General features: G+C 47.3%; 1 protein-coding gene and 1 pseudogene across 1 annotated transcript; both read left to right on the top strand.

The window, feature by feature from the left end:
• Positions 1-263: 263 nt before the first annotated feature.
• On the top strand, positions 264-12335 carry Mefv (MEFV innate immuity regulator, pyrin). The gene is made up of 10 exons (XM_038327611.1): positions 264-540; positions 1920-2783; positions 4350-4696; positions 5059-5154; positions 6996-7226; positions 7653-7675; positions 9189-9304; positions 9473-9756; positions 10111-10143; positions 10362-12335. Exons 1-9 carry the CDS (start codon positions 264-266, stop codon positions 10120-10122), a joined length of 2250 nt encoding a protein of 749 aa, XP_038183539.1. The 3' UTR covers positions 10123-10143; positions 10362-12335.
• A 1749-nt stretch (positions 12336-14084) lies between these two features.
• On the top strand, positions 14085-15200 carry LOC119813473 (annotated as a pseudogene).
• Positions 15201-18120: the final 2920 nt, after the last annotated feature.

The raw sequence follows: 18120 nt of genomic DNA, 5'->3' as shown, positions 1-18120 counted from the left end.
TTTGTTCAGCCAGGCCATAGGCTGGCAAAGCAGAGGCCTCCCCACTGGAAATTCTCTGAAATCTTCAAAGAAAAGATGCTGCGGGAAGGACCCTGGACACGCCCTCATCGTGACTTTCAGTTCCCACCAAAACCTACGGTGTTTCCTGTGCCTTTTCCGTCATTTCACAAGCCGTTTCTTGCTTGTTCTGAAGTCTAAGGAAAGAGGTCTTTATCTTCCGCCAGAAGCCACGCAGCTGGCTGCAGTCCATTCTGGCCAGCACCATGGCCAAGACCCCTGGTGATCATCTGCTAAACACCCTGGAGGAGCTGCTGCCCTATGACTTCGAGAAGTTCAAGTTCAAGTTGCAGAACACCAGCCTGGAGAAGGGCCACTCCCGGATCCCCCGGGGCCTTCTGCAGATGGCCAGGCCAGTAAAGCTGGCCAGCCTGCTGCTCACCTACTATGGGGAGAAGTATGCTGTAAGGCTCACCCTGCAGATACTGAGGGCCACCAACCAGCGCCAACTAGCTGAGGAGCTTCGCAAAGCCACAGGCCCAGGTGAGAAGCTAAGTCCCTTCCCGGCCGGCTGCTGGCTGTGGGTAGAGGAGAGAGGCCATGCTCAGACCCAAGCTTTCCAGCTTCATGCCTGGGAAGCCCCTGTCCACTGCCGTGTAAATCCAGCACATCCGGTCCTTCTTGCTGAAGCTCCCCAGGTGCCTAAAGACTTTAAAAAATAAAAACTGATATTCGACTGTGGGTCACCCATTCCTAGACAATTCTTTACTCCATTTTTTCAATTAATACATGTCCAGACAAACATTGGGGTTGGCAGAAAGGGCTGAAAATCCAACCATACTAACATGGCTGAAAATCTCAATAACCACCTAATTTCAGTTTAGAATTCTTCTTTAGCATATTTTACAAGCATATTTAAACATTCTTTACTTTCAATAAAAGGTTTCTTCAAATTAAAGCATAGGTTGCTAATTATAGAGTATCTTCATTAGGTAGACTTTGGAATTAAGCCTTTTCTGTAACTTTAAACAAAATTGCAGGCAAGTTTGCTTGCTGTTTTTGTTTTTGTTTTTTTGGGGGGTATGGTTTTAGGATAGGGCCTCACTATGTAGAGCAGGCTGGCCTGCCCCTGTGTCCAGAGTGCTGAGATTAAAGGTGTGTACCACCATACCCATTCAAACTTGTTTTCAAGTGCCTGTTGGACTTATCTTTGTGACCTGGGATTTCCTTCAGGGGTGTAATGAATGAAGATCAGAGTCATTTATAAGTCCCTGCTTTAGTTGATTAGTTTTGTGTGCACGGGTGTTTTGTCTGCAAGTGTGTGTGCATAACTTGCATGCTTGGTTTCACAAAGGCCAGAAGAGGGCACCGCGTTCCCTGCAACTGGAATTCCTGACTGTTGTGAACCACCATGTGGATACTGGGAACTGCATCTGGGTGCTCTAGAAGAGGTCCCAGTGCTTTTAACTGCTGAGCCATCTCTCTCTGTCCTCCTATATCAATTTTTATTTTAATTGTATTTTATATATGTATTGGTGTCTGTCTGCATACATAAGTGAGTGTTAACTTGCTATGGCACACATATGAAGGTCCAAGAACAACCTGAAAGAATTGCTTCTCTCCTCTCCTGTTATGGGGTCTGGAGGTCATCGAGCTTGTACTCACTGAGTTGGTCTGCTCTAACTCTTTTTTGTTGCTTTGTTTTATAAATCAAATTCCACATCTATAGTCATGCATTCACCCAAAACAATAAGATAGCTTTTATTTACTTTGTACTTTATGGTTCTGTGTAATTGATGGTTCTGTGTATGGTTCTGCTGTTGTCTAGAATGTTCTGTGCTTTTCCCTTTAGTAGCTTCTGGGCAGAGTGTCTCTTCCTTCCCCAGCCTTAGCCTTGAGCCTCTATCTGACTGTCTTTCTAGAACATTTAACGGAAGAAAATAGACCTGGTGGTTCTGTTCAGTCTTCCGGAGACACTAAGCCCAAGAGCGTGAAAGCGCCAGATGCCCTGGAAGGTGATGGGACCAGGCCGAGTGGTGATGGATCACAGAACCTGCCACCCAGCCAGTCTGTAGGAGAGAAGGGATCCCAGAAGAAGTCTCAGGTCAAGAGGAAGGATCAGAGGGGCCCTGAGAGCCTGGACTCACAGACCAAGCCATGGGCCAAGAGTACAGCACCACTCTATAGAAGAGGCCCGGGCACCACACAGTGCCCAGGGAACAAAGACAGCGAGGCAAATGCCCAGCTCCGCAGGAATGCCAGCTCCGCAGGAAGGCTGCAGGGACTCTACAACAGTAGCCCCGGGAGGAGAGAAAGCAAGAAAGCTGAAGCGTATCTGCCTTCAGGAAAGAAGCGTCCCAGAAGTCTTGAGATTACCGCTTATTCAAGCAAAGGAGAACCTCCAGGTGCAGAAGCTCTTCTGGCTCCAGAGGAAACAATGACTGTGAATCCACTCTCTTCCCCTGGTCCCATGAGAGTAGCCGTCCTGAATGAAGAGACTACTGCAGTTCTAGAAAAGAGCTCAGGGAATCCAGAACCTTCCATGGTCCCCAACGAAGAAACACTCAGGAACATCCCTTCCAAAACATCGTTGACTAGAGAGAAGAAACGCACTATATCCTTGAAGGAAAATGAAACTGGAAGACCAGAGACCCCGGAGAGTTCGGGGAAGACGGCTGGCAGTTCATTCTGTGAGTCCTGTAATCCAGAGGTGTCTCTGTCACCATGTGAAAACGCAGCCCAAACTCCAGAGGACCCGGCACCCTCAGGACCGACAGCTTGTAAAGGTACCCTCCCCTACCTCTCCAGAATTGCTGGGATACCTGGTTGCCTCCAGGGTCCCTCTGCAAATGTGATGCAGGCCCAGAAAATGCGTATTTATATGTCTTGCACAAAGAGTTGCATCAAATTTCAGTTAGTGCCTGAGCTCTCAGAAGTTCTTGTATAGAGCCACAGGCGAGGTTAAGAATCTAAAAAGAGCCAGGCGGTGGTGGCGCACGCCTTTAATCCCAGCACTCGGGAGGCAGAGGCAGGCGGAATCTCGGAGAGTTTGAGGCCAGCCTGCTCTACAAGAGCTAGTTCCAGGACAGGCACCAAAGCTACAGAGAAACCCTGTCTCAAAAAAAATCTAAAAATAATGGGTTAGAATATTCCTTTCCCACAGTGTAAGTCTTGGGGCAGCAATTCAGCTAATCACCTTTCTCTGAGCAGGAGGAAGATGTAGACCAAAACCCTACTGGGAAATCAGCCATCAGGATTATATCTGTCTGTGAGAAACAGAAACAAGCAGCTTAGATGAACAATACAGAAGCTTCTTCCTCTTTCACACAATGTGAGTCACTTGTGTGACCACAACCAAACTTCTGCTGAGCTGTTTTTCTGCTTCAGGTGTTTACCCCTGAAATTCATAGCCTGAGAGTGACACCCTGGCTCCACTCAAGAGCACGGAGAGAGGAGGGGACATCGTGATGTGGAGAAGGGAGTATGGAGGAGACATCATGATGTAGAGGTTTTTAAAGGATTCTAGAAGTTATTTGTTCTCACTTCCCTTTGACTAGCATTTGATCAAATGGCTTCTGCTAACTGCACGGGAAGCTGAGAATTTGAGTTTGGAGTGAGGCAGAGGAGCAGCTATATTGGCAAACAACTGATTCTGTCACAAGAACGGTCCCTTTGGGAACTGGGCCAGGGAGGAAGAGCTGGTGGACTGTGTCTCCGTTTCTTCTTGTGTTTCCTGTCATTTCTGGTGTATAGATGCACTGCCTGTAGCCTTGGAGAAGGGCTTTCCTAGCTCTTATATCTTCACAGTGAGATTCACCCTTTAGCTTTAGAAAGCCCCTTCCTTTGCTTTTATTTCTTGAATGGGAGTAGAGGATTCGCCCAACACACACATTAAAAATGCTTGCTGTGCTCTCTGACAAGACTTTCTGCTGGGAACGGGGACCTGTTCATGAATGATCACATACTGACCGTCTCCAGAAGCTCCTGGTTGAGTTGTGGGCGATTTCTTGTGGTTTGAAATAGGAAAGCAGATGCCATCAGCATGTTTTGCTTTCTTTTAAATGGGTCACTAGATCTGCGCCTGCACAGGGGAAAGCAAGGGACTTACAGCAAAGGGCCACGGGTGTCTCGTAGAATAAATGCCCAAGAATACCAGGGCCCAGAAAAAACTCTCAGGAAAAGCTCTCAGCCTTAGTGGCCTGTTTGTATAGCCTTGTTTGGATGGAAGTCAGACAAGAGAATTCTGGGAAGTAGCCAGTTCTAACTGAGAGTGGAGGTATCCTATGAGCAATTGCTCCCGTGTAACTATCTTGGATTTGCCACTGAGGAGATTTTTCCACTGCTGTCTCCAGGAAGGTCACAGGACAAGGCTGCATGTCCTCTTTGCCACACCCAGGAAGGAGACCCGCATAGTGGTACCTGTGTGCAGAGTTCCTTCAGCAGCTCCATTGCTCCCGGGGACCCCAAGGCCCCAGACAGATGCTCATCCATATGCATCCAGTGCCAAAGTTCACTTGCAGGAAAGCACTGTGGAGACCAGAGCCCCCAGTCCCTACCGCAGTGCCCACGTCACATGAAGCAGGTGCAGCTGCTCTTCTGTGAGGACCACAGGGAGCCCATCTGCCTCATCTGCAGGCTGAGTCAGGAGCATCAAGGCCATCGAGTGCGTCCCATTGAGGAGGCTGCACTGGAGTATAAGGTAGGTGCTCACTCCCACATAGCTGGTCACCTCGGCTTGTGTTCTTCATCCAAGCCCTCTGGGATGTGAGTGCATTAGTCAGGACTTCCGGGCTCTCACCGGTAAAAACACAAGACAAACCAGGACAGCAAAGAAGGAGCTGATCATTAATATTGTTCAGAAATCCAAGGGTTTTAGTTTTGAATATGGATCCAGGGAATCCCTTGGTAATGGATTCACCCCATTTCTTTCCTAGAACCCCTCCTTTTGCTCTCAATTGCAGCACCCCAGCTCTGCTTCCAGAAGATTCTTCCCTCTAGGATTGGCATGAGCTAAAATGGCAGGAATCAAACGTAAGCATCTAAACCAATATTCTTCTCCAGGAGCAAATCCAGAAGCAGCTGGAGCTTCTGAGGGAGCTGAGGGGATGTGTGGAGCAACACAGACTACATGGAGACAAGAAGACAGAGAACTTCCTGGTGAGGCCCAGCAGCCAGTCCCTGCCCCTTTACACCTGCAGGAGAAAGGAGGGGAGTACGTGCAAAGGTGCAAAGGCTCCCAAGGCTCCGCCCTGAGTCACAGGGCAGCAGATGGTCACCTGTTCCCCAGTCTCAGTGGTGATGGTAGGGAGGGCTAAGGAGAGCTCATTCATTCTTGTAGCTCCGTGTCACCTCCAAGGACAGCTAAATGGGTTAGAGAAACCTCAGAACATTCTCTGTGTTGTTTATATAATTACTGTTGGCGTGGAAGCTGCAGCGCGGTTGGTGGAGCAGAAGCATAGAATAATCACCGAGGCCCCATGTGCATCCCCAGGATGGCAAAAACTAGATGTGGGCACACACAGATAACCTCAGTGTTTGGAAGGTAGAGGCCAGAGGATAAAGTCAAGTTCATCGTTAATATAACAAAACCAACCTGGGCTACATTAGACTCCCACACATACCAAAAATATCTGGTAATGTTGGCACACATTTGTAATCCTAGCACTCAGGAGGAAAAGGCAGGAAAACTGCCACAGGTTTGAGTCCAATCTGGTCCATATAACAAATTCTAGGCCACCAGTTCTACACAGTGAGATCCTGTCTTAGAATGGTAGAGATAGTAATAATAGAAGTTTTTATAAATTTTATTAAAAACCATATTGACTTTCTTTTCCCCCAGTTCTAGGGATAGAATCTAGGACTCTGTATGTTCTAGGAAAGGGTTTTATCCTTGAGATAAACCTCCAAGCCACCCCCCGTTTTGGCTTTTTGAAACTAGACCTCATTTTTTTCCTCTGGTTTTTCAAGACATGGTTTCTGACTGAGTAGCCCTGGCTGTCCTGGTACTTTCTCTGAAAACCAGACTGGCCTTGAACTCAGAGATCCACCTGCCTCTACCTCCCGAGTCCTGGGATTAAAGGCGTGCAGCACACAGCCCCAAAGAATTCCCCCATCTTAACTAAATACATCTATGAGTGTCCTACCTCCAGATAGGATCATATTCTGAAGTACTGGGCTTTAGCATGGAAATTGTGGAGGGGACCATTGAACCTAGCACCATAGTCAAGAGATTTCCCCAAGAGCTAGTCCCTCTTATGCTTAATCTGTTCTGGAAAGTTCCATACAGATTTCTCCCGATTCTGGAGCCCAGATGTCCAAGAGACTAGAATCTTAGTTACATTTGAATTGCTGTGGAGATGGAGGCTGGAAAGATGGCTCCGCAGTAAAGAGCACTTGTTATTCTGGCTGAGGACCCAAGTTCAATTCATAGTACTTATGTGGTAGCTCACAGCCATCCTTAACTCCAGTTCTAGGGGGTCTGAAGCCCTCTTTTGACTTCCGAGGGCACCAGGCACATGTGTGGTGCACATACATACATTCAGGCAAAGTATTTGTTCACACAAAAATAAAAATAATTGTCGCAAAGAGCCACTATGAGCAAGGCAACTTATAAAGAAAGCATTTACTTGGGGTCTCACAGTTCTAGAGGGTTCGAGTCCATGGCCACCATGCTGGGAACACAGCATCAGGCAGGTAGGCATGTTGCTGAAGCAGTATCTAAGAGCATACATGTTGGTCAATAAGAACTAATGGGGAATGGTGTGGGCTTTTGAAACCTCAAACTCAAGACTACACTTCCTAATCCTTCCCAAACAGTTCCACCAACTTTGGACCAAACATTCAAATATATGAGCCTATGGGGGGGGCTATTCTCATTTAAACTTCACACTGAGGAAGTCTGCCTCTCACCCATCTCTGAGTGGTGGGCTTTAAGGGCATCTCTACATACTATCTGCCCACAGCACACATCATACATCTCCCAATTCTGTGTTCCCCAGAAAGAAACAGAAATCCAGCAGCAGAGGGCTTCCTATCAGCTTGAGAAGCTATACCAGTTCCTGGAGCAGCAAGAGCAACTCTTTGTGGCCTGGCTGCAGGAACTGGGCCAGACCATTGGCAAGGTCCGAGAGACTCATGACACCCAGGTTTCCCGAGACATTGCCCTCTTAGATAAACTGATTGGAGAACTGGAGGCCAAGCAAGACCAGCCAGAATGGAAGCTTATGCAGGTGAGTGCGAGCATGCCCAGCCTTCCCATGCCTGCTTTGCCCAGTGGGATAATTTAGGCTCTTGTCACTGCCAAGGCAGGAAGTAAGGCCATCGAGGCCTGGAATGGGATTTGGTCTCAATAAGCCATGGTGTTTTTGGGGCTCGTGCCTCTTTGATAAGGTCTCTTGAGAGCCCAGAACATCTCAGTATCTAAGATGCCCCAAAAGTATTAGAAAAGACCAGAAGAACTGCAGTGGAGTTGAACCGTGAGCTCTGACAAGATTATTATATTATTATATTGAACAGAATATAATAAAGGAGGGAGGCTCCTATTTCCTGGTACTCTAGGACTGGGAGCCCTTGAAAGCCCAGGGAACAGCTTGCAGCCTGGGAGTCACAGACTCTTGGGGACAAGTAATGGAGAGCTTCCCTCTTTTCTCTCCTAGGACGTTGGAGTCACATTGCACAGGTACAGAGATGTTCCATGGTGTCCCCCTTGGGTGTCTTACTTCCAGGAAGCATTTGGATGGGACAGTCCTAGGAAAGACCTGGGTCTATAACTCAGCACTCCTGTTTCCTGAAGCTTTCTGAGACCATCCTTCCTGGATCTGTGTGGGAAGAGCAGGATGGAAGTTTGGCCGGGTGGGAGTGGGGAGGGCATGAACAGAACACTGAGAAGGGGTTTGTCCCAGTCCTGCAGGACACAGACAGTGGTTTGTGCCCTCTCAAATGCCATTTGCTTTAGGACAGTGATCCCTGAAGAACTGGCCTCAAGCACTTTTGGGGGTCCTTGGGGATCAGTTTGGAGGTGTGCTAAGTCCGGCTGGCAGGGAGAAGAGGGAAATGAGATAAAAAGGCAATATCTCATAGTTACTTTGGGAACTTTACAAAATTCTGGTGTCTAAGCCACAGTCGTACCAATTAAGTCTCAATCTTGGGGCTGCGACTTGGACATTAGTGTTTTTTAAAATTATCTTTCCAGTAAAGTACATATAACATAAACTTTCAGCTATTTTATGTTTGCATGCACTGATGTTAATACACTCACATTAGCGTGAACCTCTTACCCCCTCCACCCCCAGAACCTTTTCCTCTTCCCACACAGGAACTCTGCACTGTTAAACACTCATTTCTCATCCTCCCTCCCCTGTTGCCTGACAACCACCATTCTGTTTTTCCTGTTTGTTAGTCTGGCTGTTCTAAATCCTACATTTTAGCAGAATCGTACAAAGTTTTCCTTTAGCTTTGGCTCACTTTCATTCAGTATAATGCTTTCACTGTTCGTGTTGTAGCATGTGTCAGAACTCCACTGATTTGAATTGCCAAGCGGCACTCCCTGTATGCAGGCATCACACTCATCTACTGATGGACATTTAGGCCGTCTCTACCTCTGAGGTACTGGGACTGGTGTTTGGACACGGATGCACAAGCACTACTTGAGATGCTGCTTTCACTTTCTCAGATATTACACTTACAAGTAGAATCACTTCATGTCCATCTATTTAAAATTTGTAAGGAATCTGCATACTATTTCCCGCAGTAGAGGCATCATTTCACATGTCCCTTGACAGTGCTAATCTTTCCACATCTCACCATCAACCTGAAATTCCCTGCTATCATCTTTCACTGCTGTTACAGTATTCTAACAGCCGTGAAGTGGCATTCCATTTCTTTCCGTTTTTCTTTCCATAGAAATAGTAGAGGCATATAATTAACTTGGCATAGAGAATTCTGCTAGTGAGAGCAGCTCAAGTTTAAGGCTGTTACTTAAACTCATTGTGATTTTTGTAACAGTGGTTCAGAGACACTGGTCTGCAGCTGACGGTGAGGACCAGCGTCAGAATTTGAGGCTAGGGAAGGTTTCTTTGAGTCACCCAAACTGGGATGGGTGTGTTTAGTGTGGATGACTTCACTGTCACCTCATGGGGACTCAGGCTACATCTTGCTCTTGTCTTCTCTGGCCAACAATCTTTTATCTCTAGGGCCAAGATGGTGACTGTCTCTGAGTCACTGGCCACTCCTCCAGATGTCAAAGAAAAGATCCACCTGCTCTACCAGAAATCAAAGTTTGTGGAGAAGAGTATGCAGAACTTCTCAGGTGAGTGACTCGGAGGAAGATGAGAAGTGCTGTCCACCTCCTCCCTGGATCCGCGCTGCCTGTCCATTCCCTTCCCCACCTAAAAGCTTTATGACCCTGCCCATAGCTTCTTTCTGATCTACCTCATTCTGCTAACTCAGGCTCCCTGTTCCCTTTCCTCCATTTCAGAAACACTGCGCTCTGAGATGGAGACATTTGATGGTGTGGCTGTAGCAAAATGCGGAGGGCACCAGCCTAGCATGCCACAGACCCAGGGTGTGATGCCCAGCGCTTACCTAAAGTGGGATGCTGAAAACACACAGGACTATGATATAGTACTGTACCCGGAAGTGGAAGCTGGAGGCGCAGGATCTCAGGATGACCTTCAGCCCCAGCAAGCTCAAGGCCGGCCTGAGCTACGGGAGACCAACAAACGGAAAACCAGATCTTTCCTGAAATGGAAACCTTCATTTGTAAGTACAGTGATGGAAATGTAAACCAACTAAGGATTTCTCTAATTGTCCTTTATCTGTTGCTTTGGGGGAACTATTCAGAAAAGGGGGGGAAATACTTAGAACAAAGGCACCAGACAGGTCATAAAAGGCCCCCACAGCTCTGCTTGGCCCCTCTGTGTCTGCCTTGTTCATTGAATTAACCTCTTCGGTCTCTAGGGTGCCAGGGGAAGGGGGGAGAGACTTGGTTATAACTAACATATGATGCAGAGCCCTAAGCAGGAGAATCCCGTCTTTCCGTGTGGGATAGTATAATTCAGACCCCCTGAACAGCATGCTCAGAACTTTCTTTATTCTTTCTTTTCCCCTCTGTAGTTCCAGAAGTGATTGGTGCTCAGGAACGTGCTGGTAAGTGCCTAGATCAAGGCAAGTGGTAGCCTTGATATATTGGGTCCCTGTGTGTTTCTGTCCCCTCCCACAATCTCAGTGAAAGCCCTCTTCCTTAGATAGGGAGAACCTCAGAAGAAGTCCACAGATCCCCAGCCCAGTTAGGTGGTCTTACTCTTCCTGCGGTTTCTGGGATTCTGACTAGCAACTGCTCACCCCAGCCTCAACTTCTCTGACAGGAAGAGTGTGAGATTTGGAAACAAGTCATATGCTGCCTGACAGTCCCCAAAGATTCTAAAGTCACATCATCATCCTGGATACGCCTAGCTTTGACTCCAGCTGCCATCACTGGGAGGTGGAGTTTGACACGAGACTGCGGGTCCTGGGAGCATGGAAAGCAGCAGCAAGCAGGGAACTACAACTCTGCAGAGAATGGCTCCTGGGTGACAACGGTGGCAAAGCAACATGAATCCACTTCTCTCCCAACTGTGAATGGGGCACACAGCTAGGAACCTTCCCCTTACAGCATGACAGCCAGGTCCCACACCTACACTTCACCAGCTTCTCCTCCTTTAGTTCCCATCAACCTGGGGCACAGGATGAAGGGAAGAACATGGCTCTTCTGATCCAGTCAGACCAGAGACTTCACAGAGTGCCCAGCACTGTACCTCCATTCTGGCCCCTGGTCTTCTGTCTTGCTTTCCTTCACTCAGCAGTCAGTAGCGAAGTATCAGCTGATATAAGGGATGTAATAAACAAGAAAACAACATTAGGCTGGATGCAGTGGTGCATGCCTACAATCCTAACAGCCTGAGAGCCTGAGGCAGGATGGTGCCTGTGAGTTTGGGTCTAGCCTGTTGGATTTCAGGTTATTCTGACTGTGGCCCAGCCTCCATACAAAAAGAAAGAAAATAATGCTGGTGCCTGTATTAGTTAGTACCCCTGGTGCTGTAATAAAAACCCCCGCCAAAAGCAACTTGGAGAGGAAGCCTTTATTCTGATTCATAGATCAAGAGATTAGAACATCATGGCAAGTCAGTTACAGTGGCAGGAACTAGAGGCAGATAGTCACTTTGCTTCGTCAAGAGGCAGAGAGTGACGAACTTTGAAAGCCCATCTTCCTCCTTTGTTATGCAGTCCGGACGCGGCTCTAGGGCAGGTTGCCACACAGGTTACAGGAAGGGTATTCCCAAGTCAATCAGCCTCATCAAGAAGCACTCTCTCAATCACGCAGGGAAGCTTGGCCCTGGAGCGAGCACACAGCTTGTGAGTTGAGAACCTTCAGAGTGTGCTAGAAGCACACCAAATGCTCACAGAGATACTCCAACACTGGCGAGCAAAGGTGAAGACGGCACACACAGTAACGACACGCAGTGGCGTTCAGAAGAGGAAGTGCATGGCTGATGGGAAATTCTGCATGAATCAGTACTCTCAGATGTACTTGGGACAGAAGATTCCACTTCACTTTCCCTCCTTGGGGCAAGAATGTGTCCTGTCTGCCCTAGTCTCAAGGACACAGAAAACCTACAGGAAATAAATATACACAGACTCCAAGAGGGGCACACACTCTTCCTATCTCTTTGGTTCTCACTCTTTTCTCATTTTGGTTTTTCTGAGACAGGGTTTCTCTAAGTAGCCCTGGCTGTCCTGGAACTTGTTCTATAGACCAGGCTGGTCTCAAACTCACAGAGCTCCACCTGCCTCTGCCTCCCGAGTGCTGGGATTAAAGGTGCACACCACCACTGCCCGGCTCAGTTCTTACTCTCTGGGTTGTGAAGGTGCCATCTTTAAAGGCTCCACCACATTTGGCTCTCCATATCATGCATTGTATCGCCAGTGCTCTCCCTCCATCTCAAGGTCTGATCATGGCCATGACTGTTATATTCTAAATCTCATACCTGAAGGGAATTATACATCAGCTTTCTTTCAGGCAGACCGCTGCTATTCTTAACATTATAAGTGCTGTATTGTAACTTGCCTTTTAATTTATTCTATTTATTGGTTGTATTGTATTGTACTACATTAACATATGATTTAACCACAGCCTTGAAGGCAGGCTGTACATGTTTTACTAGATAACAATATCACTCTTGTGTGTGTGTGTTTGTGCATGAATGCGTATGGTGTGCCTGTCTGTATGATGGCTATACATATGTGTGTAAATATGCATGTATATGGATATGCAGAGCAGAGATCAACCTCAGATCATTCCTCAGTCGCCGTCCTTTCTGTTTGTTTTCTGTTTTTTAGCGCAGGGTCTCTCTTGTTGGCCTGAACCTGGCTAGGTAAAGCAGGATGGCTGGCCTGAAAGCTGCAGGGACTCCCCCATCTCTGCCTCCCCAGCATTGGGATTATGTCTAGCTTTTTATTTAAACAATAACAACAATACACGCACATGTTTCCTACTGTTTACTCGTTTAAGTTTTGTATAATAAAATGTAAGCAGATACCTCCCCAAAATTATCGTTGCCAGTTTTCATACTCTATTTTAAGCCATGGTGAAGTGAGTCAGCTGTTGTTGGTGTCGACATCCTACTGAAGGCTGTCATTTCATTCATGGAGGTGGGGGGACAGGACAGCTCTAACTTGATGACACTATGCCTTTGCCTGCCCAGAAATGAACTGCTCTATCCCAGCCAGTCATTGGAGTGCTCAGACCTGAGTAATTTAGACAGGTCCCCTCTGACTAAAGAGACTTAATATGGAGCCGGCAACCGATGCCGGGATGCCTAGGTGATCCTAGTGGCCTTCAGGTAAAATACGCCTAGGATAATGGGCTGTGGGGTATTATCGGCTGCCTTTTCTTCTGTAAACCCTGTTTATCTCTATGGGAAAGAGATGGAATGAGCTCTTTATTACTAGACAGCGGGGAAAGAACAAACAACTGAAGGAAGTAGAACGGTTTTCCTGCCCAGCTGTGGATTCCGTGGGTATTTGTGATGCTCACCTTTCTGATGTCTGCCCTAAAACCCACCTTAATCCCCTTCCTAATTTAACGCTCTTTGACTCTAAAGCGGCCGTCCTTCTGCTAGCAGTAAGAATAAATTCATTTAATCGAATTTGAATTGAACCTAAGTCTTTGTTTTCTCCCAGTTGATTCGAACAGCACACCAGGAATAAGGGAATCTGTGTCCACGGATTGTACTAAACCTAACCAGTACTTCACTAGGAATAAACTGAGTTCGGAAAGAATGAAGAAAGAGCTAGGGTTGGTGGGTCACATTGAGGCAGGAGACCACCACGAGTTCCAGGTCAGAAAGGATCGTAAATCAGTGAGAGCACCCCCAACCCCGCCAAAAAAAAAAAAAAAAAAAAAAAAAAAAAACAAAAAAAAAAAAAGGGAAATGGAAACTCTCTTTTAAAAATATGATAATGTAGAGGTTAGTAAACTGGGACCTACGCGCAGCTCAACACGCAGGTTCCGCGGAGAACCTCAAGGAAGGGCGGACACCAGCACCGAACACACCCAGGGCGCCTGCAAAGGAAACCGAGGCCGAGCACCAGAGGCCAACTTCCCGCCGGGCCTCCGCTCGCCCCCGCCCTCCCAGCCACCAGGCGGTCTCCGGGAAACAGTTTGGAGGGAACTACATTTCCCAGCGAACACAGGATTAGCCGCTCAAGGCGGGGTGGGGAGCGCGCATGCCAGGGAGGGCCAGAGGTAGCTTCCTGCTTCTTGCCCCGCAGTGAGCCACAGAGAGTCGCTCCCGCCTGCCGGGCCTCCCTTGGGCCCTAAACTCCATCAGTCAGCCTTCTCCCTTTTAAAGCACTGAGTGCTCCTTCGATCGGGCCGACTAGGCCTCCACACCGGAAGTGGCTCACCGGAAGTGGTCCCACAGAGGCGGAAGTATCCGGCCTCCCAGATGGAACTGGGTGTTATTAATGTCCTCTCCGCGGAAGGAGGCAAATTCTCAAAAGATGCTGACAGTCTTTGAGGACACTCAAAAGGACGAGGCGAGAGATCAGCCTCTCGCGCCTGGCTTTCTGGGTCATTTGCAGAACTCAGATCTTAGCGCAGGGGACGACTGAGCGTGCCGAAGGCAGAGGGCGGTTTGGACAGCCAGTTGGGGCGGTTGATGGGTGAGCATCATCCCTTACTGAGTTGCTAGAGCGGCTAGGGTACGACGTGCCCCCAAAGAGTGCCACGGTTGGCCGTAGGCTGAACCACTTGAGTTTTCACTAACTACAGCTTTGTTTCCCACTGCAAACTCATGCTTTAGTGAAGCTTCTTCCCAGAGAAAGAGATCAGCAGAAACAGGCAGTGTTTCTGTGGTTTAAAGTTGACTCTAGACTGAGAAATGGGGCCTTCTAGAAAGGGCTGGCTTTTCCCTTCCCGTGTCACCAACTGACTGAGAAAGAGACTGCAAGTGGGGGCTGCACTTAAGCTAGTGACATGCAGAGGTATGGGGAGCAAGAAGGAGGAGGAAGGAGGGAAGAAAAGGAAGATAGGGAAGAAAGTCATCAGACCAAGGAGAATTCAGACCATTCAACAGGCATTGAAGGAAGGACAGAGCCATCATGGCCTCAGTGTCCACTCATGGAAACCAAGAGGAAGGTCCCCAGTTGCCACCATTTAGCAAGCAGAGCCTGTTGTTTTGCCCAAAGTCAAAACTGCACATCCACAGAGGAGAGATTACCAAGATTATCCGAGAGTGTCAAGAAGAAAGTTTCTGGAAGCGAGCTCTGCCTTTTTCTCTTATAAGCATGTTTGTCACCTAAGGACTTGTCCACCAAGGTTATTTAACTGCTAATCCAAGATTTGGATCATTACCTAAAGTTGCACTGGCTGGTATCTTGGGATTTGGCCTTGGGAAGGCTTCCTACCTAAGAGTGTGCCAGATCCTTCGAGGATTAGCTCCTCGTGCTGGTTTTGGTCCCAGGCATAACAGGCACTGCCTGCTTACCTGTGAGGATTGCAAAACCAGACATGGATTAAGTGAGAAGGAAGGGTCCCAGCCATCTGCTCCCTAAACCCTGTCTGTGGTTTTCAATGATTTCTAAACCTCTGAATTTGTACACATTTAAACTTTCAAGTGTACGTACTCTTAGATAATCTACTTCTGTTGAAACAGAAACCTTGTCCTTCTTGCGTTCCTTTGAAATGCTTGTGGTGGAAGGCTTTCAGTTGACTTGGGTGTGGCATATTCTTCTGTTCTTCAAGAACTTGTTGGGATCCATCACATACTATACAGGAAATAAAGTTACAACCCCCCCCCCCCGCCCCCGCTCCAGCTTAGAACTTCCTGAGAGATTTTTGAGTGGCTTCTGGGTAATCTTTCCTGTCGTTATTTTACTCTGCTTTTGCTTTTCTTCTTCAGTAATTTAAATTCTCGGATAGGGAACAGGAATGAATGATGTGGAAGTTAGTTGGGAAGCATGACCCAAAGGAAATTCATGTATATGGATCTAGAAGTCCAGGAAAGATTGTGTTTTAGTACTAGAAGTCCATCCTAGGGTCTAGGAGCTGAGATCTGTAACTCGGTGGGTAATATTTCCTGCGACAGAGTCACCATACAAAGCAGCATGTGTGATCAGGAGTTCATCACAGCGCAGGAGCTGTGAAAGTGTCCATCACCTGTAGGTAACCTGCTAGGCTCATGGGTGCATAGCACAGTCAGCACTCAATAGCCGGGTCTTCTACAAATTATTAGTGGCCTCAGAGAGGAAAGACAGCTTCCTAACCTGCTCTCCCAGGGAGCAGCTTACTGGAAGGAGAACTAGAAGACTGAATTAATTCTAAAAATAAGAAACTCTTGGGATTTTGGGGATCTCTGAGGCAGCCAACGTAATGGCATGAGTTGTGTTTCTTCTCCAGACAACCCGTTACATGGGAAGTGTGGTTCTTCCTTTTTGGAACCTTTGGCTTTATGGCACGTTGGCTGAGCCCCATGGAAAAGCCCCCCCCCTTGCATCTTCATGGCTTCTCAGAAAAATGCTCTGTCTACAAATCAGCACTTAAATTATACAGTGTGCATGTGGGGTGGGGGCTGCTTATACTAACGTATCTACAAACCTGGACCATGGAGTTAAAATGGAAATTTCATCAGAGGTTAATATTTGATGTGAAATAATTTCATTTTAAGCATTAAAACGTGGGGGCGTGTTTTGTGTGAGCACTAAATGAATGGAATGGAGGGGTTTGACGGAGTTGATTTTTATGTGACATATCCTGTTTGACAGTCAATAAAATTCTACTTCTGAAAATCAAAAAAAAATTGACTCTCGGGTGGGTTTGTTTGCCATACTCCGTCTGACTGCACTGCCTTCTTTGCTCTTGCAGCCTTCCCTTTCCAGCCAAACTGCATAGAATACATTTTTAAAAGTAAGCCTCTGTGAATGTTTCTCTTCTGTTTTTCTGTGTCTCCTCAACCTGGCTGTCCTGTCTGTGTTGCCCCTGGATGGGGTTTATAGGTCTGTTCGCCATTCTTTCCCTTAATTGGGTCCAAGTCTTCCTTAAGCAGCTGAGCTGCCAGGGAATCAGTTACTAAAAAGATAGGGGCCTCTTGTTCTGTCAGGCACAGATAGCCTTTGAGGATTTGAATGTATGTCACTCTCAAGAAGAATGTGTGAGTGTTGGGGACTGCATATCACCGGACCCTGAATTTCCTGTAAACAACTTGTTTTCCTCTGCTCTGAGCAGCCTGCAGCTGCTCTGAGCACAAGACCTGATGGCAGGGGAGTGGGTTCTGATGGGTCTGCAGCTGAAAGATCCCGAGAGCTGGGGCGTGGCCAGAGCCCTGTATAAGCTGCCCCTGAGCACAATAAAGTGGGCATTCTTGTGTCAAGGATGACCCATGTCCCTGTGTCTCTCTCTGTGTGTGCCTGTGTTTCTAAGTCTCCAGCTTAGTTCCCAGCTAGTGTATGGTAAAGTGTAGAACAGGCATTGTGTTTCTTCGTGTGAGCACAGATCCTGCTCAGCAAGCCAACTCAGAGAAGGAAAACGGTCATTTGGGGGAGATGATGTCACTGGGTAAGAAATCCTTTGGTTCAGATTGTGTGCTATGGCGAAAGCTGGGTCTTATTTTGTAGCTCTGGCTTGTTTGGAATTCACTAGATGGGACAGACTGATAGAAAAATTGAAACAGTTTTCCTGGCTCTGCTCCCAAGTACTGAGATTATAGGTACCATGCTCAGTCTTGAGGTCTGCCCCTCGTCTTTGGAGTGGTTGAGGCAGTACTCACACCTAATAAAGTACAAGTACACAGTCTTGGTTTGTTCCACCTCGCAGAGTAGAGCCTCACCACAGACTCGCAGCTGTGTGTGCTCAGAGCCACTAATGGAACGGAGATGTGCTTTATTATATGAGACTTAGTAACTGATTTCTGAATTCAGAGTAATTCCTTTGATGATATCAGTAAGATTTTTTTTTAATGGAGCTTAACAATCTGACCTGAAATTCAATTGGGGAAACCCCCCAGGGAACTAGACAGAGGGAGGAACAGAGAAGTCCCAGCCCTGTGTGACAGTGGCAGTCAATACTGTGTCACTCTAACGAAATGGCAGCAAAAAGGAAGACTTATCTCCTTGAGACAGGGTCTCTGTGTGGCCCAGGCTGGCCTCAAGCTCACTGTGGTGCCAAGGATGACCCCGATTCCTCCTCCTCTCCCCTGAGCACTGAGATCACGAGGATGTGTTATCATGCCTGCTGTATGTGGTGCTAGGGATTGAACCCAGGCCTTTATGCAATTGAGGCCCGCACTCTTAGCAACTGAGTCAGAGCCCCATCCCCTGAAAAAATTTTAGGCCAAAGAAAGAAAAACAAATTTGAATTGCATATTTTTTTATAGAACACTATCAGAACCTCATATCTATTTCAGCATTTATGATGTGGGCCAGGTGTGGTGGCTCACACCTGTAATCACAACACTCAGGAGGCAGAGGTGGGCACATCTCTGTGAATTGGAGGTTAGTCTACTAACAAGTTTCAAGACCAGTCATGGTTACACAGTAAGACCCTGTCAAACAGAAGAAAACAAAACAGAAAAACCACCTTTTATGAAA

Source organism: Arvicola amphibius, chromosome 4 (assembly GCF_903992535.2).
Source record: "Arvicola amphibius chromosome 4, mArvAmp1.2, whole genome shotgun sequence".
Lineage (NCBI taxonomy): Eukaryota > Metazoa > Chordata > Mammalia > Rodentia > Cricetidae > Arvicola > Arvicola amphibius.
Note: the sequence above shows the minus strand (reverse complement) of the source record. Positions and strands in the feature narration are given on the sequence as shown.

What these genes read in the sequence shown, in the direction of transcription:
- Mefv (XM_038327611.1), top strand. Translation starts at nt 264, where the DNA reads ATGGCCAAGACCCCTGGTGATCATCTGCTAAACACCCTGGAGGAGCTG. An exon ending in AGGCTGCACTGGAGTATAAG is followed by an intron (nt 4,697 to 5,058) that starts GTAGGTGCTCAC and finishes ATTCTTCTCCAG; the next exon opens with GAGCAAATCCAGAAGCAGCT. An exon ending in GTTGGAGTCACATTGCACAG is followed by an intron (nt 7,676 to 9,188) that starts GTACAGAGATGT and finishes TTTTATCTCTAG; the next exon opens with GGCCAAGATGGTGACTGTCT.